Genomic DNA, 25,555 nt, shown 5'->3' with positions numbered 1-25,555 from the left:
TTCTCCTCGAGCTTCCTTAGGGAACTTGGCTTTGTTGCTTCGTGATCCACAGCCCAACTTCCCCATATCCCAGGAGACGTGCAAATAATGCCATCAAGAGCTTGATCCCATCATCTATAGCGTGTCAACTTGAGCAAAATCTTCGCAATATTCTTCGAAACGCGTAACCAAGGTATCGAAGCTTGTTGGGAAACAATCGGAATCAACTTCGCCCAGGACTTTACCACCTCGAGAAGTCGAGATGGGTACAGAGAAGCATGGTATGGAACGCCTGGTATTTACTGCCCCATCCTCCGTGTAGCGTTGATCTTCCGTGTCTTGACCGTGAGTAGCTTCACTTCGCTGCACTGACGGCTTCCCTGTTTGACAGGACTGCGTTGAGAGATGGCCGATACAGGAGCTCGAGTTAGTCTTTCAGAATATATCGCATTCTTTTGTTGATCTCGGACGATAGGTTGGGCACCGGCCTGCTGAGCGTAGCACTCAGTTTTGGGGCATTAGGACACGCCACTTTGAAAGTCGGCATCCTGGAGTCGGCGAGTAAAACTACGGTCGCGCGGCGTCCCGGACGGCAGGACGACGTAGTGCAGCTAGTGCTCAAGCCACCGCTGAACAAGTAAGGCGACGAGTACTGTCGTGAGGCTGAGGAACAGGCTGCCAAGCCAGAGCCCGTTCACCCAAACGTCCGTGATAGCGGGAACAAAGATCGTGTTGAGGTTCAGTGGGGAAGAAGAGATGACATTGACCGAGGAACCGTTGGCGATAGGACGCTGAATGAGGACCAATTCGAAAAGCAGAGACGCTGATATGGCAGTGTAATCTGCCTGAAAGTTCTGGTATATCTGCGCAACAAAGGGCGTCGCGACTTCCGAGAAAAGGCTCGCCTTCGACAGTTCTCAGCTGAAGCGAGGGAACACTGAAAACAAAGGGCTTACAAAAACGAACAATACATCGACATTATCGCGAGATTCTTCGATCATGTTGGCATCGTGTATCTTGCTTTCATCTTCGTATGTTCTCCAAACTCTCGCATTCAGGGCCGTCTCTTGGTAGGGAGGATCCTCGGGGTACTTTTCTTCATAGTTGTACGCGATATTTCCTATCCAGCAACTCATGAGATACAGTGAAGCACAAACGACGCGTGTTTGTCACCTTTATTAACTGTAAGATTCTGTCTCTTCAACGTCCAAAAACTTTCTTTGCGCTGGAGTTCGGCAGGGCTGAGGTAGGGACAGTCATGGTTCTTCTTCTTCTGCCTTCTGTATCTGGATCATGCACCTGTTCATCGGCACCTTCGCTTCCTCCTTCTTTCGGTCTCTGCGTTCTCGTCGCAGCCCAATGGCTTGGCTGTACCCTGGATCCGAGCTCGATGGATCATCGATTTGGTTAACGGACATATTGGTGATGGATATCTGTCGAAGGGACGATCTTGAAGAGATAGAAGCACGATAGGCGGTTCCCAGGAGCATGTTGAACGTTGGAATAAGCGCCATACTGGATTCTCCTGTGATTGGCGACTCGACGCCAGTGTGGCCGCATGGAAAGCCGAAAAGGGAAATCACCTCCCCCCGATTGAACACAGGTTTGTTTGTGTTCATCACCATCGTGACCGACTTGGAAGGTATGCACCAAGACCAATCGCTTTCCTTATACAATAAAAATCTCGCTGATTATTGAATGCCATCCAGCGCTAGAGAGGAAAATGCATCTGCTAAAGAACTCAAATGGAGCACAATCTAAATGTTGATTATGTGAGTACCAGGCAGGTGTGTTCACTGCCGTAATGTGCACCTAGTGTAAGCAGCGCTCAACTCGTCTACTCAATCCACGACAGTGACAGAAGCTGCCGTTAGATTTTCTTGGGATCGCCGCTTCAACTCTGTCCACTGGCGCTCAAACGCGTTCCAGGACGACGCCGACCTTGACCGACAGTGTTTGCAATAACTATTTCCAGTGCTGTGGGGACCTCACTGTATCCGGGCTAAGCCTACTGGGATTCGAAACACGCCGTCTTATGACTCTAACCCTGAAAATCTTCGGCATCGGTATTGACGATTCAGCGTAGAACGTGAAGAATGCCAAGAAATGTGAGCATGATCAGATATATTCGCAATTTTCATAATTTATTTATTGTGCCTAGAGGCGTCCAGTCCTGCGTCGGGTTGCATGGCGTCGCCTCAAGGTCAACTCCACTCTGAGGCAGGCTCATTAGAATGAACGCTGGGAATTTCGAAATACCGATAATGCCCAGTCGATATCTCCGAAAGCTACGCTGTTCTTTTGCATTTTGCATTCAATGCTGTCAGCACTGCGATCAATGACCTCGGGAGCGTCGCGCAAGTCGATGTGGGGGCATCGAGGCGGTGCCGACGATACCGACACTTTGCAGGCGATGCATGTCCTCAAGGAGGCTTGAAACGGCTTACGACCGAGATGTCCATGTCTTTGAGCTCTCCCTAGCGGGCATAGGAGATTTGTAGTACGCGAATTACACATCGTAATTCATCCTCTACCAGAATGTCGGATGAAACTGCGCTCTTGCGCTAGGATTTTTTCGTCAGTTACTCCGAGTCGTGTTAGCACGGCCGACGATTTGCATTTCTGCAGATCCTTGTTAGGACATGGAGCCTGAGCTTGGGGTATAAAAGACGTTCCAAGTCTGCTATGGATCCTCACTAAGCTTCCTTTGAGCTTTTCTTCTATCCTCGTTCTTCGCTCTTCACTCTTCGACAACATTTTAAACATGTCTCGCTTCAGCTCTCTCTTCATCATCCTTGCGGTCGCCGTCGGTCTCTCTGCAGCAGCTACTTGCCCTGCTAGAGACAACGATGGCTCCCCGCTCCTCCGCTCCTCAAACGACGGCAATTTTGTCACTTGCGTCTACCAGGCAGCGAGAACCTGCACTTACTTCGAGGTAAGGCAGTCTCGCGAGTTACAGAGCTCTTCACTGACTATATATAGAATGGAGGCTTCTCCTCCGGGTCGAGTGTCTGCCCCAGCAGTATCCCTGCGCGCCGTGCTTTGGCGGAGAGGGCGCCAGACGCCACTTGCTCGGCCACCGACGACGACGGCTCTCCCCTTCTCAGCTCGTCTAACGATGGCAACTTTGTCACTTGTGTCTACCGCGACGCTGGAACCTGCACTTACTTCGAGGTGGGCTTCATCCCCTACTCAACATGAATTGTTCTGACCTCCTTCATTTAGAACGGAAGTTTCTCCTCTGGGTCGAGCGTTTGCCCGGATAGCATTTCTGCTGCCGTAGCCGCAGCTACTTGCCCCCCGAGGGACAATGACGGAGGCAGGCTCCTCAGCACCTCCAACGATGGGAACTTCGTTTCGTGCGACTATGCGGATGCTGGGCTTTGCACTTACTTTGAGGTACGGCTCTTACTTTCTAGTACAGCTGAATTGAGAAATTGACGAGTCGTCAATGCAGAATGGAGGCTTCTCGTCGGGCTCGAGCGTTTGCCCTAGCAGCATCCCTGCCAAACGCAGCATCACCTCCGCCAAGTTTGGCCGTGCTTACAATGCTTGAGCGATCCTCGAGTAATTCCGGCAGAAGGCAGTGATGTATTGCTTTTCTTGCCCCAAGGTTCCTTTCGAATTGTCATGGATTATCTTCGACTCGGATAATGTTTGTGTAGTGTCAAGTTTCGATATTGTCTTAGTACTTTGTTCAATTTGTTCTACAAATTTATAAATTTTCGGCATATGTAGCAGCGGCAGTTTCAGGTGTACATACGATGCTGACTTGCTAATTCGTTGACCAAATCTACCTTCGAAAGCTCATCGAGAATCTACCTCATTTGTGAGAGCGGATCGAGTCCGGGCCGAGATTACACAGCCACAATGTTTGGGGACCAAGGCAACCCAACTTTGGTTCCTGCCAACGAGTACAGATTCCCAGTTACAAGCTCATCTTCGTCATTCCACCACTGATCCAATAAGCTTATTCTTAACTTTATTTATTCCACTTTCCCTTTCTGTTTTTTTTTCTTGGGTCCAAACTTGTCTGCGAAAACGCCACAAAATGGCGCGTCAACGACAAGACGATGGGTACGACATTGCTTTATCATGTTATACGAGGATGCGAATCTGATTTTATTCACTCGAATGCAAGCCTATACTCTCCGTACCAACAGAATTATTCTTACCAAACTCCTGAACCCCAGGCCATCGTCTTTCCCACCCCAGAGGTCTCGACACCCCCATCACTCCCACCGAAAGAACGACCGGAGAGGACGCGCTCAGATGGCAAGAGGGAATCGAGGCAGAAGTATAAAGCAGAAAGGTCGCGCGTCCTATCTACTGCATCGCCCAGAGATGTTATGGACCTTCTTATAGACAAGGAGTTCCAGGAAAAGGAGATGCGCAATCTGCTCCGGCAAATGGCAGAGGAACTCTACTCTTCAACGAAACGGCGCACCGAGGCCGAAGAGTCTCATCGGGAAATTCTCGCAAAGCAAGTACTGGAGAACACGCGGAATACGGAGAAGATCATGGAGGCGCGTCAACAAGCTTTGGCTGCTCAGGCTCAGCTTGGAGTCTACAAGCTTCAGCTTCAGACGGCCGAGGACGAGATAACGCGGGCTCAAGAACTTCTGACAGCGGTTGAGAAGCAGAGAATAGATGCCGAAACAGCCGCTTCGAAGCTTAAGAGGGCGACAAGGCGCCTCAAGTTGGAAGCTTTGAGGCAGGAAGCGTTGGAAAGAGGCAGACAGGAGGGCTTCCAACAAGGATACGACATGTATCACCGCGAGACTCGGGCGATGGAGGAAGGGGCGAGGCTCGCTCAAAGACTCGTTCCACCAACTGCAGAACCCGTTTCTGCCTTTATCGAAGAACTTGATGATGAAGAAGGGTCTCAAACTTCTTCAGCGCATACTGAAGTTGTAAGAGACATGCGTCATCAGGATCGCGACAGATCTCGGGGACACCACAAGCATCGAGAACCTCGCGATCATCAGCATAGTCGCTCAGGCTCTGAATCGCATCATCACCATACGTCGCGTTCCATCCCTCAAAGCCAACCACCGCCAAGAGCTCCCAGCTCTGAACAATCTGTTGGACCTTTCCGCCCACCATTATCTCAGAACTTATCTCCAGTGCCCGATGTTCCCGAAGAAGAATCCCCTGTAATCTCACGTTCTATGGAACCAGAGCAACATCCCGCCCCTAGTTCCAACCATGACTATCAACCCCCTTCCGTAGCGAGTAGTCATCATCAGACAGAGGAACAACCAAATGTTTCCATGACTCCTGTACAGCAGCCTCCACCCCCAATTGCTAGCAGTTCTCGATCAATAGACCAACAACCTGCCCCGGTCATCCCCAGCCAAATTCCGGATATTCAGCCTCTTGCAAGGAGCCTACCTGCCGACTTCTGATGATCAACCCTTCCCTGCTGCCCCAGAGCAGCCGCGTCCACCGACGCGCAATTCCCAGCGTATGACGGAACCACAACGTAATTCGACTTCGGATACGGATTCCATGCGTAGTGGGCGCGCACCTATGCCAATGCATTTGCTCCAACCTCGGATGCCTCCGCTACCAGAAGTGAAGATACCAGAGTATAAGATTCCCGAGCCAAGACCATTGCAGTATATGAGAATGCCGGAACCACCGGTGGTCTCGCAGTCTGCCCCTCCTCCTCCAGTCTCCGCCCCTCCTCCCGCTCCAGTGGCCCAGTCAATACCTCAAGCGCCTCCCATCGTCGTGCAGCCCATTGTGGTTCCTTCCATGAATATTCCGCCTGATGTCCTCAGAGGTGCCTTCCCGTCCACAGCCCCTTCCGACGCTGAACGTCGTGTCTCGACGCCTGACACCACTTCCACAATGACAGGCATCTCCATGGACAACTTGTCTTCATTCCCAAGACCAGACCGCGAACCGGTCAACCAGTTGCATGCCATTCCCGAGGGAAATAGTGTTCGGTCAGGATCCATGACGCCTACTGTGCCAGAAAATATTCTTGATTCTACACCGGGTCATGCTGTAGAGGAATGGCGAAGAAGCACAAGTACGGTTCAGGTGAATACATTCAATTTCTTTTTCTTCTGTGATATTGACGCGCATGTTCCAGCAGGAATCTCCTCACATACCTCTATCCCACGCACAGTCAAATCGGTCCCTCCACCAGCCGACCATGCTTCAAACCCCTCAACAGCTTTCTGCATCATCTAGCCGTGAGACGCTCTCGCCCAATGATGGCCAGTTACGTAGAACGTCCAGTCGCAGTACACATAGTATAGATATTGAAGTCGAACCTCCAGTACGTGCCTATCTTTTTCTCGCTCGTGTGTAACCCTAACATGCAACACAGTCTCGCCCTCAATCTGCTTCGGACCATCCCAATGACCGGGGGAATATGGAGCTCTTGAGTCCAAACCATACGCCCACCATATTACCACCGGAACCCCCTGAACATCGTCCTGTGGTACCTACCATACCAATGGATAATGGACCTGGTACCAGCCATTCGAATCCCCCCGGTTTCATGTCCTATCCTAGCGTCGTCGTCAGCGGACCCGACGATTCTCCCGAGACTCCCAAGATGGTACCCTCCGCTGGTTGGGGAATGAATGATTGGGGAAAACCTCCTAGTGCAGCTGGTTAGTATTCGTGGACTGTTTGGATGCCAACAATCACTAACTTTTCTCAGGTTCCCCGTGGGGTGGCTCAACTTCAGCACTTCCGGCTGCTACGACGTCGGCGGATCCAGACCCTCAGCAAGCTTCAGGATTTGGCGCGCCTCGAACCCCTCGTGCTGCATATGAAATTGCGTCTACCCCTCCTGGGTTCACATACCCCCTTCCTCCAGGTCGGACACCCTCAAATCCCGCCGTCAACTACCCTCTTCCCGCATCGAGCGGTAAAGGGAGTAGTAGGGCATCTTCCTCTTCTTCATCCTCCTCTTCTTCAACGACCTCCTCGAGGTCTGGAAGCCGATCGCATAGAAGCCGCCGGAGCGCTGGCAGTACACCTGTACAGAGCTTTGTGCTTCCGCCGGTCAGCCTTGTTGGTGGAGCTGCTATGTCTCCAGGGGCGAGTCCGCCTGATCCGACAACGTATATGAACACCTTGGCGAATTCTGCGACGGCTACTCCGCGGATGGGGATGGGCAGGAGTATGGCTTCGCCGCTGGTTGGGGGCCAGTCTCCTTATATGGGTTCAGCGTCTCTCTATCGTTCGTAATTTAAGGGATCGATGTATGAGTATATATGTTCTTTTAGGGTCAGACCATGCCAATATTTGCTTGATGGCGCCGCTTACCATTATATCTATCAAATCTAGTAACGAAGTGGATAACTGTGTTGTATTAATTGTCTTGCTACTTGTATTACACCTCTGCGTTGGAATTAACAAATGTTAAAAGTCCCGGCCAATAAAGGGACATGCGGAGGGTCGAGTTCATTCGTTATTATCCTAGTTATCAGCTCAGATTCGAACATCCCTGAAACTCTGCGATGTTCAGCTTCGTCTTTTCACATTACTTGCTCTTCCGCAAGGGTATCAAATTCAACAGCATGACGCAAGTATGTTAGCCAGTAGGCCAGTTGTGTTTCTAACATTTCTAACCTTTACTTCCGACTATTCTTGACCTCATAGACTTTCTCGTTGGCTCGTTCTCAAGTCATTTCATTCCTCTCCACAAGCTCAGGATGCGAAGCTGAAGCCACATGGGCCTTCAAATGCTCAAATATATGCGTCCCATTGTTTGGTTGAGTCATAACTCTGATACGAGCAGAAAGGATACGTTGACGATCAAAGAACATGTCAGTCCTATTCATGGCCAAAAATACCAAACCAAACCACCTATACCCGTTGCTATAGTCGACGTTTACCTATGGATTTACACAACGACTCACCATCGAGCAATCTAGGCTGTAGGGCACCACCGTACCTTAGCTGTAGGTTTACTTGACACGGTCGATAAATACAGACTCGGAATGAATTGTCTAGACGGCGGATATATCAATAAGCACATGCCACAGTCATGAAACTTGGATATCTGAATGATAATACATGTGAACGATGTCTCGAAAGGGATGATGATACACGCTTTCAGCATCATATTTAATGTTCCGAGGGTTGTACATGGCAAGAACAGTTGTAATAATACACTACTATGAAGGAAACGTAAGTATGGGCCAATAAATTCACGATACCCGCCTACCAGTAATAATTTAGTATTTTCTTTGCTGTCAGATGGCGGACCACTGCTGGCAGTCAAGCGCAGGCTTTTTACGAATTTGATTGCCCGTTTGTTGAACATTCCTTTGTACCTGATTCAGATCGTTTGGAAGAGTTCCTTGATTCGTGTCGAGGCATGAGAGTATTTGTGACGTCCGTAAGCGCCTTGCACAAGTCAGTGCTATATCCGACCCATCGGAGAAGATAGCATGGAACGATCTTCTCTCCAGAGTCCAGCTGGTGCATGAGAGTGTTGATCTGTTCTGGTGTAGGCACCTGTCCGCTGGTAGGACCTCGGCTGGACGCTTCGGTCACGTATGTCCGACGAGTCTATATGCATAATTAGCAACAACATTTTGAACAAGGAATAAGAATAACTACGATTTCATCGATAGAAAGCCACTCTGCCACCTCCATGTATGCGCCAAGGATCGAGATTCTTTGTCGTAAACCGACCATAATATTTCCACTGTTTGGAACTGAACCATCAGATTGTCATCACGAAGAGGTATATGCGCCATGAAGGCTTTCCTCATCTATGCTAGTCTCGACGAAGAGATCGAACTCCGACTTGGGAACGTCGGGCGGGTCAAACCAGTACCCACTGTGGCCCATACCCGACAAGTATATCGGAAGAGCTCTTGGCGGACTGGCGTAGAAGAAGAGTCTATGAAATCTAGCGTCGGCAGATTTCTCGGTTACAAACCACGAATGTGCTCACGAGCGTGTCAATGTAGTCTTCTACCGAGTATATATCAGAAATTGAGCTTCCCAGGATCCAACGACGCAAGACTCACAATTTGGAGAAGTTCTGTTACATGAACAGGGTTGCTGAATTTGAATGTGCAGAGGTGAGGTTGCGTGTCGGAGACAATGTACGGTGGATATAGTTCTGTAATCTTCGATATTCGGACGAGCATGGGCGTCGTTTGCTAACAAATTGACCTGTTCCCGTAGGATCTTGGCCTATACGGCCGGCGCTTAGTACTTGGACGGCGGGCCAGTCTTCCAAAAGTACGTACCTGGTTTGCTACGAAGGAGTTGTTCCGTATGGATAGTTGGAGAGATATCTTATCTCTCTCCTTTTCCAAGCGCGTCACCATCTGGTCCTTATGGTCCGATTCGAGTTTCTGTTTCCGGACAGTCTCCGCCAATTCTGCGCGCTCTTCTTCGACATTTTCGATTTTTGAAGCTAGATTCGCGGTTTTTTTCTTTTCACGAGCCACCTCAGAGGCTAACTCTTGCTAAATTATAAAGAAACACGTCAATTATGAACCAATACGCGTGAGACAGTTCATTTGAGTACTTACCTGCAGCTGGTCCCATAGTGCAAGTGCATTTGAAGGTAACCCAGCCCCGGGATCTGTTTGGACCATTGGATGAATTGGTTAAATGAGTATCTCTTGAGGATGTAGAGGTGCGCTGTAGGTGAGCAACGACCGAAGACTGAATGGATGAAGGCAAAAAGAGAGAGCCAGGACGACGTATGACGTCAACCTAATCGTGGTCGGGCCGAAACATCCGTGCGTAAACACCTAGCGAAACTATCCGTGTTCAAAGTCGTAAAAAGGTATACAAATAGCAATCAAAGCAATATCTAAGCAGACAGCTTAAGTATCCAATACCAAAAAATAGAAAAGAAAACCATAGAAAACGACAAAATCAACACACTGAAATCGCTCCATAAATCGTTAATCCTCAAAGCTCTCCTTCAACGGACGGATTCAACGTACACCTCCACCCTTGTGCCTCTTTCCTGCAGTGCGATTCTCCGTAACGATGAACAGCGTCTGCCGCTGCTCGTCGTGAACATACGAATCTCCGGGCTCCAACCCGTCGACAACGACTTTTCTCCCATCAGTAATCATGGAGGGTATGAAGATCTCAGTTTCCCAGGCGCTGGCAATGGGATGCCCAGAGATTGGCGGTGAGGCAACGCTAGGGTTTGCTTGTCCAGTTTCCTCTTTCTTGGTGAGTGGCGCCGACTGAATCTGCGTTCGCCCACTCGAACGTGAAAGAACCAGTGTTCATCTCGTACTCGAAGCGAAGGGGTATCCCAGCAGTCTTAGCAGGATACGGTCGCACGACTGCTGGAAGTATCCGGCCACCTTGATCAAGCGATACAGCAGGTCTGCTCATAGTACAGCAAGAACGGAGGCAGGGCCCGTTTCCGACTGAACCACGAGAAGCTCTCTCCATTCCAATTGTCTCCTGTCTCGTCATCATGGGAAGGGTTGTAGCACCAGAGGCTAAGATGAGGTCAGAACAGCTCATAGGACATCGACTAGATATATGCGTACGTATAGCCAACCAATGACCGTTCCAGCCCTGTAATCATGGCATCCATAATCCTGGTTTGCCATAGCCAATTGTCAGAAGTGAAGGCCTTCTTTTTTACTGTTAAGCGGTTAACGAGAGCCCAGATCAATTGATTGAACTTACTTCAGATCCATGGGGATACCGCATTCACCGATGATGATTGGTTCTCTCTCCTAATGACTTGTATCCGTGTTCGACAATAGTTCTTGATTTGTAACGAATAGTTATCTCTAGCACCCGCATGGCCCCAATAAAAGGCTTTAAGCGGAAACATTCCCTGTTCAAGTTAAAGGACTGCGTTGAAGGAGTGCCACAAACTGACGCACTCGAGACAATCCTTGGACATTAACGGTGAAGTCCCCAAAAGCTTTTGAGAACAGGGCATTCAAGTCATACCTGCATGGCAAGAGTCAAGCAAATGCAGATTCACAGAGAATCATAAAACCCTACCAGTGCGGCGCATAAACCATGTTCGACAATTGCTTTTCAGGGGGTGAAAGACTCGGGACAAAACTATTGACATCAGAAAAAGGATTCACACACTAAGGCAAGAAACAGACAAACCTCGTTCGGAATGACCTTCAATGAAGAGTACTTTCTCCGGGAGAAACTATCCCTCGTACCCTTTGTTCCCACTTACGAATAAACGGATAGAAGAAGTCGTCGTACCAATCGATCTTGGCGCACCCGTGAGTACAATATCAGCAAAGAGCTTTATATAATAAGCCCTACCTTCTGCCCCGTCATAGGATGCTTGACGAAATAATTCTCCCGAAGAATGACGCCTTCTTTCTTGTTGACGTCCCATCCCCAGACGCCATGCATCTCCCATATGCACTGGCCTTGCGAAGGACCGTCAGGGCGCCACACTTTCTCACCCTCTGTATTCAATATAGCACTGGATGTTTTTCGAGTGGGCATTGGAAAGGAACGGGTATACACAGCAACTTCAGTTGGATGTCCGGATCCAAGCTGGAATGATTCGAAAGCGGTAGCTAGATAATCGTTAGTTTGTTTCAACGAAAATGCCCAATGTGTGTACATACGCATATGTGCAAGATGAAGGTCGGTGTTATAATCGAAAACATGTAAAGACTGCAATTCAACGTAACCTCTATGCGGTTCGTTCATCATCTGCGTATGTCGTGAATAAAGACACGGCATCAATCAGATAATGCGTACCTCAAATCCAATAACGGCCTCTAGATCCCCAACGGCGCGAACGATATTGTCAAACATATCCAAAAAGGCGCCTTGTAAAAATTCTTGAACAGACACATCGTCTCCATGCCGATTCTTCAGCTTCAGCTTCGGCGCGAAGGCATCCCCTGCCCAGAAGCACGTACTATGCAACATGTAAACGATATGAAACAATCGATGAGTGAAATGTCTTACGCCATGGTCGCCGCAGCAAGCTTGGTATACCCACACGACCAAAGGCCTTGCTCCTCTTCGACATGGCCTCCTCCCTTGACGCCTTTCAACCAGGCTGAGCCAGTCTCCTCTAGTTTATGCAAGTCGAACCCTACAGCTTCTAATGTCCACGCTGGCGCGCCTGATCCTCCTGAATAACGCGACCACACGTCTTGATGTAGAGCGACGAAGGCGATCATGCCGTACTGAGGTAGCATGGAAAGAAGGTTGCGAATATAGTCTAGATATTCCGTGTCGTATATCCCGCTACCAACGAAAAAATATGAGCGCTTGATAGAAGATGGTAGCAAGTACACGCACAGTCCTGCATGCTCTACAGCCTCCCACATAACAAGGAAACGAACTAGAGGGTACAGTTAGACACCTGAATCAAGCACAAGTCGGCCAATCATACTGAAGGTAAATCCCCATCGTCGTAGACGAGACAAATGCTCGTGAGCTTCCTCCAAAGGGAACGGCCGACCAACAAATGTCACGGTCTCATGCTCCGCGGGGAATACATCGTCGTCATGATTAGCTGGTCTTCGTAGCTGTCAGGTACGAACAGATAGAAACAGAGCTTGTAACACACGATTTCGAGGATCCCGAGAGATTGACTCCCCTAAGCCCACAGACCCGACCGTACTTGTCTACAAAGTGACGACCATGTATATGCAGATTTCCTCCCGTAGCTCTACGCGACCAGTCGTGAGCGTACGACGGAGAAGAACCTGGTTTGTATGAAGGGCAAGCATGAAGGATGTTCCGTTGGCTGAAGACGGGGTAGTAAGCAATTGCACAAAATAATGGCAAATCTAAATCACGAACCTGGGTATCCTTTTCACTCGATGACGACGACGAACCAGACGAGGATTTCTTATGAGCACTAGCTTCGCCGCCCACAAGAATGAAGGAAGCCTCAGAACTAGATGGGCTGGGCATGGAAGTCGGAGTAAGGTGGGGGCAACAACCTTGCCAAATACCACGTTGCTCTTGACATCGACGCTGATGATTGCTCTTGACATCGACGCTGATGACAACGCTCAATGGTAACCTCCAACAATGCATTTTCGACGCTGAATATCCTAGTAAAACGGATGCAGGTACATCCAAATTTCTCGCCTTCGCTCGTAGCTGTCAATGACAGCCAGAATACAGGTTCAGCTTTACGTTTACAGGCTACTCGAACCGAGAAGGGGCCGGCTACGGTATCGATATCGTGCAATTGGAAGGCTGGTCCTCAGGTCTTGGCCATCGTCTGCGGTAACATCCTGATGGACATTTCAATGCTTTTTACCTCAGTGGCGACGATTCCACCATCACCTCGCGCCGTGCATCTATTCGAGAATCTCATAAAGATCATCAGCTGAGCTGCTCATGACCCCTCTCTACAAGCTCCCTGTCTCCTTCTGGCCCCCTTCATCCGACGTATGAAAGGCTATCCGCAGCTTGGACGGCTACAGTGCAAAGAAGTCTTCTTGCAGTACCTCTGCGCCATTTTCCAGGACCAAGATTCTCGAGCTCTGCAGCGATAGGACCTCTTATCCCATTCGCATCCGAACAACTAACGGCATTGGTAAATGCTGATACGCATCCATGATCACTGCCTCTTATGAAAAGTATACATTGTCAAAACACCCGGAACCGCATTTCATAAAGGGCTATTGGAGATTCGGTTGCTGTCCAGTGTAAGATGCCGTGTTTTATAATTCTCAAGCTGATAGCATAATGTAACAAATAGCTAATAGATCCCGCTGGACCTGGTAGAACGATGAATGCGACGCGAATATAGGAAGCGACATGAAGAGACTCACCGAACCTGTTTTTGATACGCAGAGACGCCAACAAGGAACAAGGGAGTAAATATAGCAGCCACCACCCGATTGCAATCTGAATAATTCATCACTGTGACCAGCATTTTGAACACCACTTCCACGTCAGCGTTGATGCCTTTTACTATACGGTCCACCCCGTTTAGTGCAAAGGCCTTTGGTAAGGCGACCCTGAGGACCGCCGAACTCGTCAGCGCAGCCAGCATATCCTAGGAAGGGTAACATCTGTTACAGACTCGGCCAGAGCAACACGGAACATGAGCAACTCACATCAATCTGTGACTGGGACCATCCCAGCACCTCGCTCATACCCCCAAAGAAAAACATACGTTCAACAGTCGACCGAAAGACTTCCTCGCCTCGCCTCGCTACCACATCCTGCTTATTCTCTTTGTCTCTTTTCACCCTCTCCAGCGCCTGTCCTAGCTCTGGTAACGAGGGGGCAAAATCGCCGCTGTTGACGGTGGATATCATGGCATTTTGCATGACAGGTACGATGCGAGACTTCATTTTGGTGGGACGTCAAGAATGACTGTTCTCATCCTTATATATACACGGATCGAGGGCCTCGTGAATTGATGTTTCGACCCAAGCGGAGGCTGAATTGCTAGGTGACCATACCGCTTCCTAACAGAGCTAGTTCCTGTTTTTAATATCTGAATGAACGCGATCATCATGACGTTCCGAGAAAAGGGTCGTTTTGGTCCCGGAGCGGCGGAACGATAATATTTAGTATTCATGAATCATCTATGCTACATAACTGCTGTAGTAGAAGGAGTAAATATAAGTGTACAAGCAGGGGTGATGGGGACGAAGATCATAAGAGTATCAATCCAACGGCGCTGAGGGTTATCATGAGAATATTGGGAGATATTGAGAGCGCGCCATCAGCGCCTGGAACAGGCAGGAAATGACCCGAGTCTTCTGCTTGTTCTGCAGCAGTTTCCTGTGCGAGAACGAATGTGAGATGACATCAGTGGAGTCGCCATAACTCCATACCTTAAAAGCTGCGAGTCCTACTAGGATTCCAGCAGCAAAAAACGCGATAGCCACCAAAAGCCATATGACGCCCCATACTGTAGGGAGGGATGTTAGATCCGAATCGGGGGAATAATAGAATCACCGCTGGGGTCGGTGGGATATCTGAACGCGTTGACTTATGGTCCTACTCCGGCTGAGCAGGAGAGAGTACTGGGAAACAGATCTCTTTCTCAGATTCCAAATGAGCGGAGAAAGTTTTTAAGTTAATCTCCAGCCTCGTTTCCATTTATGAAAACAAAAAGACATCGATAAGTCATGACATTGTCAATGTCAGATTAACTCTCTTCACCTGATGGAAATGGCTAGTGGTCCTGAAAAGACTACCTTAAAGCGGCCTTTCAGGTCCACCGAGCTTCCCGTCAAGCGTAGGACCCAGGAGCGCTCCCCAGCGGTGAAGGAAAAAAACGCACCTTGTGATGGGAAGCATCCACAGACTCTGGCAAAGGCCGATGCATCCGAGGTGTTTACTTTTCTTGCAATGGTATCATCTACCCGTCCACATACATTAGCGCACATGGTTCCAAAAGAATTGCCCTAGAACTCACCGATGACATCCCAAAGAACATACATGCAGGACATTACTCCGATGAAGAGCACCTAGATCATATTTATTTTGGTGCGCAGAATCGGACATTACTATCATCCGGACGCACAAAGTATCTCAATGCCACGCTGTCGGCAACGAACCAGAAGAGCACGATGACGCCCGACATTCCAATAATGAGTGCCCATGTTCTGAGTGGAGGGGGATCAATCAGAAGAGGCGATACGTAAGCGAGAAGTCAACGTACAGCCAATTCCTGCGGGCCCACCAAAGGGTGAAAAGGAAGAAGACAGCGAGAACCAGTGATGCCACTTTGCTGGCATTCGTATTGAATCCGCAAGCAATGAGGCAAGCGCCAATGAAGGATGATCCAAGGTACCCAGCGGGTAAAGTGAGCCACTGGATACCGCCTGACATACTGGTGGCTCCACCCTCGTCCGCTATGAACGGGGTGCTGGCGTTAGAGAGGACATAAGAGGAAGGGAAAGATATCATACGGTCTAGCTCAATAGAGTGAATATGGGCACAAGTCAAAACTCCCATGAAAGCATGGCTCATCTAGAGTTCAAAATTGAGTTGGAGAGATTGATGAGTATGGGAAATGATGCACCTCGTGGAATCCGACAGTCAGTAACCTGTTTTTATAGCGGGTAAGTAAGTATGTATTCAATGGCACTGGGTGAGGAGAGGCGTACTTGAATGGATAAACTGAGTTTGGATATTGAGTATGAAGATTGAAGGATTGACGATCGGGGACCACTCACTTATCCAAGAGAGAAAAGGTATATGCCTGTACAGAGAAAATCAGCGCAGATGCGAATGTCGATGAGCCTCGACGCACCATAGCAGAGCAATAACGATGATATAACACGCGGCGACAATCAATGTCGTTCGCTGGGTATCGTTAGGGACAAGTCGCGACGCATCTCGAGCGAGCAGGGCATGAAAGTCGTTAGAGCCGTCGAAGGCGGGCATTGTTGACGATGGTAAGAGGATAAGAAGCAACAAGGCAGACTTGCTGCGAGCAGTGCAATGCCAAGGCAATTTGTTATTCTTAGGCCAAGCCGGTGTCGTGACTCTTTACGCAGTCCCACTTCCTTGCCCCGTCCTTCGTCATCGCATCACATCGCATCGTTCTTGGCTGTTTTTCCCATTTAATATTTTATGGGAAGGGGATGATGTAGTATTCCAGACCATGGCAATAATGCATAATGCAGATTGATGATTTAATACTGAGCCAAAAAGACAAAAAACATTGCTTAGGAAAAAATGTTCCTCTATTTGCTATTACTGCCTCGCAAAGTCTGAAGCTCTGAAGCTCGAAGGATAAGCAACCAGAAGGAAAGGAAAGAAGTTCGTAAAATATTCACGACCGAGAAATTTGTGTGTGTTTGACACTGGCGTTGACCTGGTCTCATCGCAGCAGGCAGGACCGTTACTATCCATGATTCCCAATTCGCTGGCCATTCTGCTATGGGTCGTCTTCGTTCATCTGGCCGGGATATATCTATTTACTAGCGGATTCTTATTAACAAGGTTAGCATTGACGGAAACAACGACATACACGACAGAATGCACGCTGGCGCCGACGCATACACGGGCAATAGTCCTCATCATTGACGCCCTTCGTTTCGACTTTGTTTCGCCCAATCCTCCAATTCCCGTGTCGCCGTTCCACCATAATGTCTTGACTCTCCCCCAGCAGCTCACGGCGTCACATCCAGCTCATTCTTTTCTCTTCAATGCATACTCTGATCCACCTACGACCACCCTTCAGCGAATCAAGGGCCTCACCACCGGCTCCCTTCCCACTTTCGTCGATCTTGGAAACAACTTTGGCGCGTCTTCAATCGCTGAGGACTCCATTATGAATCAGCTACAGCGTGCAGGAAAATCGGTGTGTCCTTTGGTTCCCTTTTCCTGCACTTTATCAGCTGAGGTTCGACCAAGGCCGCTTTCATGGGTGACGACACGTGGATGTCCGTGTTTCCAGACTCGTTCCGTCCTAACATGTCTTTTCCGTATGATTCGTTCAACGTCGAAGACCTTCACACCGTCGATGAGGGTGTCATCACCCATCTGTTCCCTCTATTAGAGGACCAAAGCAAACCCTTCGATTTCCTCATTGGCCATTTCCTAGGCGTCGACCACGTCGGTCACAGAGTCGGCCCTGATCACCCAGGCATGAAAGCAAAGCTTGAGCAGATGAATGACGTGTTGAAGCGCGTCGTCGATCTTCTAGATGATGACACGCTCCTCGTCGTGCTGGGAGATCACGGCATGGATAGGTCTGGGGATCATGGCGGTGACGGATCTCTAGAAACCTCATCGGCACTGTGGATATACAGCAAAGGCCCCCAACTGTCCCGGCAGCTGTCCTCCCTTCCCTCCGGCCTCTTACAGTACACCACATTTCCTGAAGCTTCCATTCCCCATCGTTCTGTGCAACAGATCGACTTTCTTCCCACTCTGTCTCTCCTTCTCGGCCTCCCGATTCCCTTCAACAACCTCGGCTCTGTTATTCCCGAGCTCTTTTGGAGGAGCAGCAAAGGCACGGAGCTCTCCCAGGCGCTACAGCTTAACACTGCCCAGATCTATCGGTATCTAGATGCCTACCGCTCCAGCTCATCTGGCGGGGAACTGGATGACTATTGGGATCAATTGGAGTATGCACGGCATGCTACAAAAAATCCAGAGCTTAGCGGGGATTCCCAACTGATCACACTGGCCAACTATAATCGTGTAGCTCTGTCTACGTGTCGGGCGCTGTGGGCTCAATTCAATCCTTTACGAATGGCTTTTGGCCTTGCAGTGCTCGGAGTGGGCTTCATTGCCAGTTGGGCAGTGTACTCCGGACTTGGAGAAGCCAAATATGAATGGGACCGGTGGATAGCTCTGCGGGTGTCAAAAAGCCTTCGAGGGATGGCGGGAGGGGCTGTCCTTGGCTTCGTCTTACATCTCGGCCTCGGGAAATACCTTCAAGGTATTGACTCCCTTGACTGTATCCTATTCGCAGCACCTCTGCTATCTAGCATATTAATTATCATTTCTTCTCCTCCAAAAAATTTGACCCTGAAATCAATACCGATCCCTCTTGTTCTTCACACCATCGCATTCTTCTCCAACTCTTTTACGTTCTGGGAAGACCGCGTTATCCTCTACCTCTCTCTAACGTCAATTGTCCCATTCGTATTCACTGGGATAACAGCAGCCACATCCCGCCTTCGGTATCGCATCCTCGGGTTTTCATTCTTGTACGCGATATGCGTCAGACTCATGGCGATAAGTACGATTTGCAGAGAAGAGCAGCAACCCTATTGCCATGTCACGTTCTACTCCTCTTCCACTCTCCCTACCCCTCCAATGCCAATCTTAGCTCTCGCTATCCCAGTTGCATTTGGCATCCCATATATCCTCCGACGTTTCCTGCATGTCTCCCGTTCAGACGTGGGACTAGCCCAGTTTTTCATTCCTACCATCCTCATCCCGGCACTGCTCGCAGGCACCGGATACTGGATCCTCGAATGGCTCGATTCCGCTGGACATTTGGGTGACGCGTGGACCACCACGCTGCGTATAAGCAGAACATATCTCGCCCGTTGTTCTTTCGCCCTCGTACTCCTTGTCGGTGGCGTACTTTGGTGGTTCTTCACCCTCTGCATAGACGTCTCTATCAAGGAAGAACCAGATCAAAAACTGCGCAAGGCGGAAGTCATCGGGTTCGCCAACGCTTTCGGCGCGCCATACCTCCTCTTCTGGAGTATTTTCTTCGTTTTGGTGTATACATCTTCCCAGCTGACGAGCCAAGTCGTCCTTGGGCTGGGTGCCGTAGCTCTTATGGCGTTCCTGGAAGTCGTCGACAGTGCTCGTGACGCCAGGTACTACGAAGAAGCCTTCGCTTCCTCGAATCCGTCAATAATTTTGCAACCTACTAAAGACCAATCGCCCATGATTCGATTCACCGACATCATACCAATCGCACTGCTTGGGCTTCACACATTCTTCGCAACAGGCCACCAGTCCACAATATCTTCCATCCAGTGGAAATCCGCCTTCCTGTTAACCCCAAGCGTGACTTACCCATTCGCACCGATAACAGTGGTGCTGAACTCTTTTGGACCTGTGTTCCTCGCGGGGATTGCTGCGCCACTGTTGGCACTGTGGAACCGTCCTCCTTTGTTCATTTCGGCGGGCGATGAGCAGCCGAGAATTGATGTCAAAGTTAGAGGGGAGGGCATCATGGTTGCGCTTGGGATGATGATGTATTATGCGGCTTTGCTGCTGGGTACTGCTGTGAGCGCGGCGGTGTTGAGGCGACATCTCATGGTATGGAAGGTATTTGCACCCCGGTTCATGGCTGGTGTGCTTAGTGTGCTGGTTGTAGACGTCGCAGTGCTCATCGGAGTAGGCATAGGTCTTGAGAGGATCTGTTGGAAGTTGAAACCGCTGAGTGGTATGTTCCGAGGTGCATCTAAGCAGGATTAAGTGGTCAGTTGCGTACCCTGGCCTCGCAAAATGTCCTTGAAAGGAGTCCAAAGATGAAGTAGTAGTGGTGGTAGTAGTAGTCGCACTGGCAAGTGACCTAAAAAGGAATTTTTAGGGAAACAGCCAATGTTTTCTGCGCCGTTGCTACCAGGCGTTGTTGATATACTTTATAGCACACAGAGCGGAAGCCCTAGGTCCCTATTGAACTTTTATTAAACCAGGGCATCTGGACCCATGTTTAATCGGCATTAAACTCACTGCAAAATTTGTACGGTGAACCTAAGCCAGTGGGGTTAAGTGAGGGTTCTAATTTTGCAGCCCCAGTTCAAACTGATCAAACCCGTGACAAATACCGCTCAAGGCCTTCTTTGCTTTCTACTACCACTTCCACTTAATTCTAGCCTAAGTATCATTCCCTATGATCCCATTTCCCCTATCATTAGCTTACAAGAGTATATAAGTAGACAATTGAGCCCCTTGGGCATTTGCGAGGGTTCCCTGCTAATTCCAGAGTTCTCACCATCTGAGCCAATGAGTTTACTCCAGCATACGAAACAGTGAAACAGTGTGAATTGGTCGACCCCGCTAGTACAAGCTCCATCTGTGGAGCTGAGTTGCTTATGTAACGTAGTCGGCCAATCGCAGCCACTTTTTATTATTATTGACAGCCACATCACCGTTCGTTTTCTCCTTTACTCCAGTTTACTCCCCATCTTTTGGACCGGAACTTCGCGCATCACCGCGCCAAAAGTTGCGGGATCGTCATTTCACTCCTTCAGTGTTCACGCGTTCAGGGTAAGTAATGTTTACTCAACCACGTGCGTGTAAATATCTACTCATTCAGTACTTTATAACTAGCGGTCGTCGGTTGACAACACCAATACCTTGCTTTTGTGGTTGTCGTCTAAGTATTCCCATTTTTCAGTGTTTCTTTGAAATGTATAATCCCGATCCAAGCCTTCCATTATTAAGGTACATTAAGCCTTGAGCTTGAGTACCTAAGTGCGGGACTTCTTAATCTCGCCTTTCTCAAACCCCCCTGCCTTGTCCTGCCTTTCTCTTGTTCTTGGTTGATTGTACAACAGTGTGATCTCGTTTTCAAAAGGTCGTCGGGTGCTTTCTTGAATCTCGTTCCGTACAGTGTCCTGGAGGTCCGGATAGCATTTAGATATGTAGTAGTACAGGTATGGCCGCTGGGTCGCTATGACGAGATTGATTGCAAACTGTGGGTGATGTCAAGTTGCAGTTGAGGGAAAGCTGAGAGAAAGTGCCTCTGCCTTATATTGTGACGTTCGAATATCTGATTGATTTGTTCCATGTCGAGTTCCTGTGCGATGTCTTTCCCGTCGTGGAAAGACATAGCGTGGCCGCTCAGAAGGAAGAAGGAAATATTAGCATCACATGATTGCCACCTCTTAGTCATCACATCGTTATGCACAGCAGAGACCTTGCAAGCAAGGTAACAGACAAATCTGGGTTCATCCGCAATCATACCTTGCTTAGGCAGTGTTCATCCCGATTCCCCATCCCAAATTTGCAGAATCCAATTTATGCAGAGGCACACTTTGAAAATAATCATACACCGCCATAATCATACATACATGCCTTTCAGAGAATCGAACTGCTAGTTACCTGAACTCATTATATTTAAGCACGAACTTTCTTCGCCTCACCTCTTTCTTCGTCCACAATTTTCCGCTTAGGCTTTGTACTCTTAAGGTCGTCGTTTCCTACTCAGTGCCAGTGCTCAGTGGATATGTGTGAGGGACGAAATACGCAGACATACCTGCTGCTGCCTGCAGGGCCCGGCGGGGTAGTTGCATTGTCCGTTGCAATGTTGAAGCACACGTACGGCTTAGTCCCACTATTTGACACATGGTGTCTCGGAAATTTCCTTATTTTTGGAGTGATTGTGTAGGGTATGCATTATCGCTCTTAAAGGGTTCTTTCTCTGACGACGGTCGGCATACAGGAGCATCTATGCCGTCATCTCACACGCCGTCGGCACTAGCAGCAAGCGAAGGGGCATTTGCGCAATGGGCTACCGCTGCCTTGGTGGACATCAGAAGCCCAGACAATAAACCTTCTGTGATTGAGGAAGAAGAAAAAAATCTTATGCGTTTTTGTCTCCCAAAAGCTCTACAGGTCCGTTTTTTGATCTGTGTACACTTTTCTGGCATACAAGTATGCTTTCACTCCTAGACTCATCTCACATCAGTCAAAAATGACAACGGAGAAGATCCCAAGACGAAGAAGTTCGCTGAAGACCTTTTGACGTCGTTCGATGGACAATTCACCTCGGATACTGATGACTATGATCTCAGATACACATGGAGAGAACTTGCGACACTGCAGAATAATCTTGACTTCATTATCAGTAATCAGGATCCCCCTCCTAGTGAGGCCACATCCCGATGCCCGGTAGACGTCCTATTGACGCAGGTTATGAGGGTGGTGGCAAAAAAACAGAACTCAAAGGCAATCAGGTGCGTTAAATCATAAAAATAAAGTGATACGTCGTTACCTCCTTTGTAGATACGACAATGAAGTATCGACATCGATGAGCAAAACGTATCTTTCTGGGACGCAATGTGTTACCTCTCATAATATGATATGCGATGGGATGGCCTCCTACCGACTGCCCAAATCCACCGAGAGAGCTATCAACCAGTTCGCAATGGAGCATCGAATCCCGATGGAGGTTACTAGCTCTGGCGAGCATACTGCGCATATTTTTTGCCTCTCCTTGTGCATGTTGGCGGTCGAGTACAAGAGGAACACTGAGCGTGTTGCTTTCTTCCAACTTCTGATGGACTTTGCTGCGATTCTACGACACCGCAGATTGCTCGGTTTCAAGCAGAAACACCTTCTCGGAATCACGGGCTGTTATACAATCCACCCCCACCTTGCTTATAACCTGACTTTTTATCTCGGTACTCTGGTCAGCCTCCACAGTCTCTCTATTCAAAGTGACCTACTCAAAGGGGGCTGCAGGATGATCATGGAATAGTGCAATATTGGAATGTTGGAACCTTGGATATCATGGAACCAGCGCAATTGCTTAAAGCTTACCTCTGGATCGCTAATAGCATCACTCAGTCCTCTGATCTTGCGAAGGTCTGGCAGTTTGAGAGCAATGTACCACGCGATCTCGAGAAACTTGCTTGGAGAGCTAAAGCCGACAGCTCCGGTAAACATGGTCATGCTGCAGCAGGCCCTAGTGGATTGGGGGGGGGGCGATGAGGGCTCACGCAAACGCCGTCGCAGCGAGGGGCAAGGGAGTCAACCGTCATCATCTGAACGTCAACAGCAGGCTGGTGGGGATGATCATGGTGGTGGTGGTGGCGGCGGCGGCGGCGGCATCAGTGGCACTGACAACAATGTAAGTATGGACGAGATGGAGATCTCGGTTCTGAACCCGAGTCTGAGGAGTTTGACGCGAGTGACGAACGGATGGAGAACGATTGTGGAAGGGAAACAGCGATGATTTGGAGTGGCCCATCACACAAGGTCCCATACTACACCGCGTCAGAAATGATTCGCGCCGCAGTCCTGGATGAGGAAATCGATAAGGCTACTTCCGAAGCTAGGGAGTGTATACGTGCGCAGCAGGGGGAGCTACCCCCAGGTCTTGTAGTACGACGGTATCTGGATTCCCTTCAGACCGACGGTGGTATGTCGCTCTCTGTAGATGATGTTTAAATTGCGCACTGTTCTGTACTTGAATGTATTTGCACTCAGTTTGGCGTCTTTCGATGGTACTGAGCATATGTTGTCTCTTGTCACGGGCCTCGATGTGGATTTTCGACGAAATCAGCGATAAGAACGACAGGATACTACCTAAGGCTATTTTGTCTTATCACGGGAACTGGAACTCGCCTACCACAGTATGTCTCCGTTCCGGACACTTTGCGAAGGATGGCCTGCTTCAAGTTCATTCAGGCTTGAAGCTTGAATGATGACAATACAAACGAGAATTATGCTATGACGAGCACGGCGCCGGCGCGACTAGCTTCTCGACGTTCCTTTTACTCCTTCCCCTTCCTCGCTGAAGATTTTTATATTTTCTACAGTGCCCATCTTCTTTGATGAATTGAATGATCAGGGGTGCAACGAACCTGTCGGTCCCTTTCCTCTCCACGACATCCCCTCGTTGTCACCACATCACTTTACGTTCTCATTCCAGTCTGCGTCTGACGTTTGTAGTAGCTACCGTTATTGTACTAGCTCGAGTTTTCGCAATTTATATACCTGTTATTCATCGCTTCTTCGGCAAAGAATTTCGAGGTTTTTCCTCTCGGCATCGTCGGAGACGAAGGAGCGCCCTCGTTTCAGAACAGTCGTGGCGTGTTTCGAATGGAGAGATCCCTTGCGCGACAATAGAAAAAATCCGAAAGATGAATAGACAAAGAGATGAAACTATAATATTGACACTGAAGGAAAGGGAAGGCACACAAGAGGACCACCTCTCGCTAGTGGTATAGCTCTATCAAAGCGTCCGCCCTGTTCAAACCCCTGGACAATGGATATAAATCGGCTAACAACACTTGCTGGATCCAGCAGTGGAATCTGAAGGAAGACTTGGATCGACCCTAATGCCCGCCGTAGGCTGATCAGCTGGGGTGGAAGAGGCCTCGAGGGTTTTGCTTGACACGATACGGTAGATGTCTACTCTACCGTCAGAACACACAAAACGAACACAAGGACAAAAGTGCGCACCAGTCAAGATAGTTTGGAAAGCTGATTCGACATTCGAAGCATCCAGCGCTGATGTTTCTATGAATGACAGTCCGTTCTCCACTGACACTTTGGGTCAGCACTTGGCCGCAAACGTAAAATGAAAACCGGCGCACCTGAGAACGCCTTGGCCTCATCCGTCGGCACTGCCCTTAAGTGCTTCAAGTCGCTCTTGTTTCCCACCAGCATGATAACGATGTTTGAATCGGCATGGTCCCGCAGTTCCTTCAGCCATCTTGTGACGTTGACATAGGTTGCATGCTTAGCAATGTCGTAGACTAACAGGGCACCGACAGCTCCCCGATAGTAGCTGCAGATGATAAACAATGATACGTCAGTGAGTCTGCGTCTAAATGAGACGTTTGATGGAATGCTGACGCAGATGTGATTGCTCGGTAACGCTCTTGCCCGGCTAGCAAACGTGAATCAGAAAACGGTTCCAGCAGAAAAGAAGGACTGGCGTGGTAAAGAACGAAGATGGCCCGAGTTTTCGGGAGGTGTGAAAGGGGGGCACAGGCGCTGGGTATAAAACGCTCGACAAACAGAAGAATAATACATACCTGTATCCCAAATCTGAGCCTTAACGGTCTTCCCATCGACATTTATTGAACGTGTTGCAAACTCGACGCCAATTGTTGACTTTGACTCCAAGTTAAATTCGTTACGTGTGAACCGCGAAAGCACTGGGTGAATGGTACGATTGTGAGTTCAAAGGAAACCGCCTTGATAAATCTCGCCATAGCATACAGTTTCTGTACCATATGGTTAAATCAAAATGAAACGGCGACAAGAGGAAACCCACGATTTCCCGACGCCAGAGTCACCAATAAGGACAACCTGAAACAATTCAAAAAAATGAACATCAACTCGAACACTGAACGACGAGGAGTGCGACCTTGAAGAGATAGTCGTAGTTGCTGCCTTCAGCCATGCTGCAGTACGATGATGAGAGTAAGGACAAGAGTTAGGATGAAGGACAATTGAGTGAGGG

At 49.0% G+C, this 25,555-nt stretch overlaps 9 protein-coding genes across 9 annotated transcripts; 5 read left to right on the top strand and 4 right to left on the bottom strand.

The window, feature by feature from the left end:
• Positions 1-590: 590 nt before the first annotated feature.
• EV420DRAFT_1270344 (uncharacterized protein) lies at positions 591-1,115 on the bottom strand (the record flags this gene model as incomplete). Its single annotated transcript, XM_060467564.1, has 2 exons — positions 591-884; positions 936-1,115. The coding sequence occupies 2 exons, from the start codon at positions 1,113-1,115 to the stop codon at positions 591-593; spliced, it is 474 nt and encodes a 157-aa protein (XP_060330857.1).
• A 1,566-nt stretch (positions 1,116-2,681) lies between these two features.
• Positions 2,682-3,642, top strand: EV420DRAFT_1543293 (uncharacterized protein). Its single transcript, XM_060473197.1, has 4 exons — positions 2,682-2,914; positions 2,962-3,153; positions 3,205-3,378; positions 3,437-3,642. Exons 1-4 carry the CDS (start codon positions 2,744-2,746, stop codon positions 3,533-3,535), a joined length of 636 nt encoding a protein of 211 aa, XP_060330856.1. The 5' UTR covers positions 2,682-2,743; the 3' UTR covers positions 3,536-3,642.
• Positions 3,643-4,030: 388 nt separating this feature from the next.
• EV420DRAFT_1642920 (uncharacterized protein) lies at positions 4,031-5,387 on the top strand (the record flags this gene model as incomplete). Its single annotated transcript, XM_060477424.1, has 2 exons — positions 4,031-4,056; positions 4,121-5,387. 2 exons carry the CDS (start codon positions 4,031-4,033, stop codon positions 5,385-5,387), a joined length of 1,293 nt encoding a protein of 430 aa, XP_060330855.1.
• On the top strand, positions 5,268-7,407 carry EV420DRAFT_366629 (uncharacterized protein). Its single transcript, XM_060481861.1, has 4 exons — positions 5,268-6,030; positions 6,083-6,271; positions 6,323-6,611; positions 6,662-7,407. Exons 1-4 carry the CDS (start codon positions 5,449-5,451, stop codon positions 7,192-7,194), a joined length of 1,593 nt encoding a protein of 530 aa, XP_060330854.1. The 5' UTR covers positions 5,268-5,448; the 3' UTR covers positions 7,195-7,407.
• Positions 7,408-9,917: 2,510 nt separating this feature from the next.
• On the bottom strand, positions 9,918-12,993 carry EV420DRAFT_1620721 (glycoside hydrolase; the record flags this gene model as incomplete). Its single annotated transcript, XM_060475606.1, is given in 17 exon segments — positions 9,918-10,160; positions 10,180-10,283; positions 10,318-10,442; positions 10,494-10,590; positions 10,711-10,789; positions 10,839-10,908; positions 10,963-11,025; positions 11,073-11,110; positions 11,136-11,189; positions 11,245-11,507; positions 11,559-11,646; positions 11,695-11,857; positions 11,908-12,192; positions 12,247-12,289; positions 12,341-12,468; positions 12,518-12,656; positions 12,789-12,993. The coding sequence occupies 17 exon segments, from the start codon at positions 12,991-12,993 to the stop codon at positions 9,918-9,920; spliced, it is 2,187 nt and encodes a 728-aa protein (XP_060330853.1).
• Positions 12,994-14,420: 1,427 nt separating this feature from the next.
• Positions 14,421-16,473, bottom strand: EV420DRAFT_366175 (peptidase M50B-like-domain-containing protein). Its single transcript, XM_060481860.1, has 10 exons — positions 16,184-16,473; positions 16,107-16,132; positions 16,038-16,050; positions 15,953-15,977; positions 15,590-15,900; positions 15,452-15,533; positions 15,344-15,395; positions 15,209-15,286; positions 14,757-14,833; positions 14,421-14,703 (listed from the first exon to the last, which is right to left on the bottom strand). The coding sequence occupies exons 1-10, from the start codon at positions 16,315-16,317 to the stop codon at positions 14,575-14,577; spliced, it is 927 nt and encodes a 308-aa protein (XP_060330852.1). The 5' UTR covers positions 16,318-16,473; the 3' UTR covers positions 14,421-14,574.
• Positions 16,474-16,737: 264 nt separating this feature from the next.
• On the top strand, positions 16,738-20,031 carry EV420DRAFT_1543269 (uncharacterized protein). The gene is made up of 2 exons (XM_060473196.1): positions 16,738-17,239; positions 17,293-20,031. The coding sequence occupies exons 1-2, from the start codon at positions 16,787-16,789 to the stop codon at positions 19,825-19,827; spliced, it is 2,988 nt and encodes a 995-aa protein (XP_060330851.1). The 5' UTR covers positions 16,738-16,786; the 3' UTR covers positions 19,828-20,031.
• Positions 20,032-22,146: 2,115 nt separating this feature from the next.
• On the top strand, positions 22,147-23,237 carry EV420DRAFT_1543262 (uncharacterized protein). Its single transcript, XM_060473195.1, has one exon. It carries the CDS (start codon positions 22,388-22,390, stop codon positions 22,835-22,837), a length of 450 nt encoding a protein of 149 aa, XP_060330850.1. The 5' UTR covers positions 22,147-22,387; the 3' UTR covers positions 22,838-23,237.
• Positions 23,238-24,364: 1,127 nt separating this feature from the next.
• On the bottom strand, positions 24,365-25,495 carry EV420DRAFT_1620718 (ras family-domain-containing protein; the record flags this gene model as incomplete). The annotated part of the gene is made up of 8 exons (XM_060475605.1): positions 24,365-24,495; positions 24,547-24,627; positions 24,681-24,874; positions 24,943-24,976; positions 25,125-25,247; positions 25,312-25,316; positions 25,367-25,401; positions 25,460-25,495. The coding sequence occupies 8 exons, from the start codon at positions 25,493-25,495 to the stop codon at positions 24,365-24,367; spliced, it is 639 nt and encodes a 212-aa protein (XP_060330849.1).
• Positions 25,496-25,555: the final 60 nt, after the last annotated feature.

The sequence above is a fragment of the Desarmillaria tabescens genome, assembly GCF_030435595.1.
Source record: "Desarmillaria tabescens strain CCBAS 213 chromosome Unknown EV420scaffold_17, whole genome shotgun sequence".
Taxonomy (NCBI): domain Eukaryota; kingdom Fungi; phylum Basidiomycota; class Agaricomycetes; order Agaricales; family Physalacriaceae; genus Desarmillaria; species Desarmillaria tabescens.
This window is presented reverse-complemented; position numbering and strand designations above follow the sequence as displayed.

Bases quoted from the DNA above. Each gene is read 5' to 3' on its own strand.
- EV420DRAFT_366175 (XM_060481860.1), bottom strand. From the start codon at position 16,317: ATGCCCGCCTTCGACGGCTCTAACGACTTTCATGCCCTGCTCGCTCGA. The intron at 14,834-15,208 runs GTGCGTTTTTTT...CCCTCCCTACAG, and splicing joins TGGATGCTTCCCATCACAAG to TATGGGGCGTCATATGGCTT. The intron at 14,704-14,756 runs GTATGGAGTTAT...GTTCTCGCACAG, and splicing joins TAGGACTCGCAGCTTTTAAG to GAAACTGCTGCAGAACAAGC.
- EV420DRAFT_1543262 (XM_060473195.1), top strand. From the start codon at position 22,388: ATGAGCAAAACGTATCTTTCTGGGACGCAATGTGTTACCTCTCATAAT.
- EV420DRAFT_1543269 (XM_060473196.1), top strand. From the start codon at position 16,787: ATGATTCCCAATTCGCTGGCCATTCTGCTATGGGTCGTCTTCGTTCAT. The intron at 17,240-17,292 runs GTGTGTCCTTTG...GGTTCGACCAAG, and splicing joins TACAGCGTGCAGGAAAATCG to GCCGCTTTCATGGGTGACGA.
- EV420DRAFT_366629 (XM_060481861.1), top strand. From the start codon at position 5,449: ATGACGGAACCACAACGTAATTCGACTTCGGATACGGATTCCATGCGT. The intron at 6,031-6,082 runs GTGAATACATTC...CGCATGTTCCAG, and splicing joins GAAGCACAAGTACGGTTCAG to CAGGAATCTCCTCACATACC. The intron at 6,272-6,322 runs GTACGTGCCTAT...CATGCAACACAG, and splicing joins ATATTGAAGTCGAACCTCCA to TCTCGCCCTCAATCTGCTTC.
- EV420DRAFT_1543293 (XM_060473197.1), top strand. From the start codon at position 2,744: ATGTCTCGCTTCAGCTCTCTCTTCATCATCCTTGCGGTCGCCGTCGGT. The intron at 2,915-2,961 runs GTAAGGCAGTCT...GACTATATATAG, and splicing joins GAACCTGCACTTACTTCGAG to AATGGAGGCTTCTCCTCCGG. The intron at 3,154-3,204 runs GTGGGCTTCATC...TCCTTCATTTAG, and splicing joins GAACCTGCACTTACTTCGAG to AACGGAAGTTTCTCCTCTGG.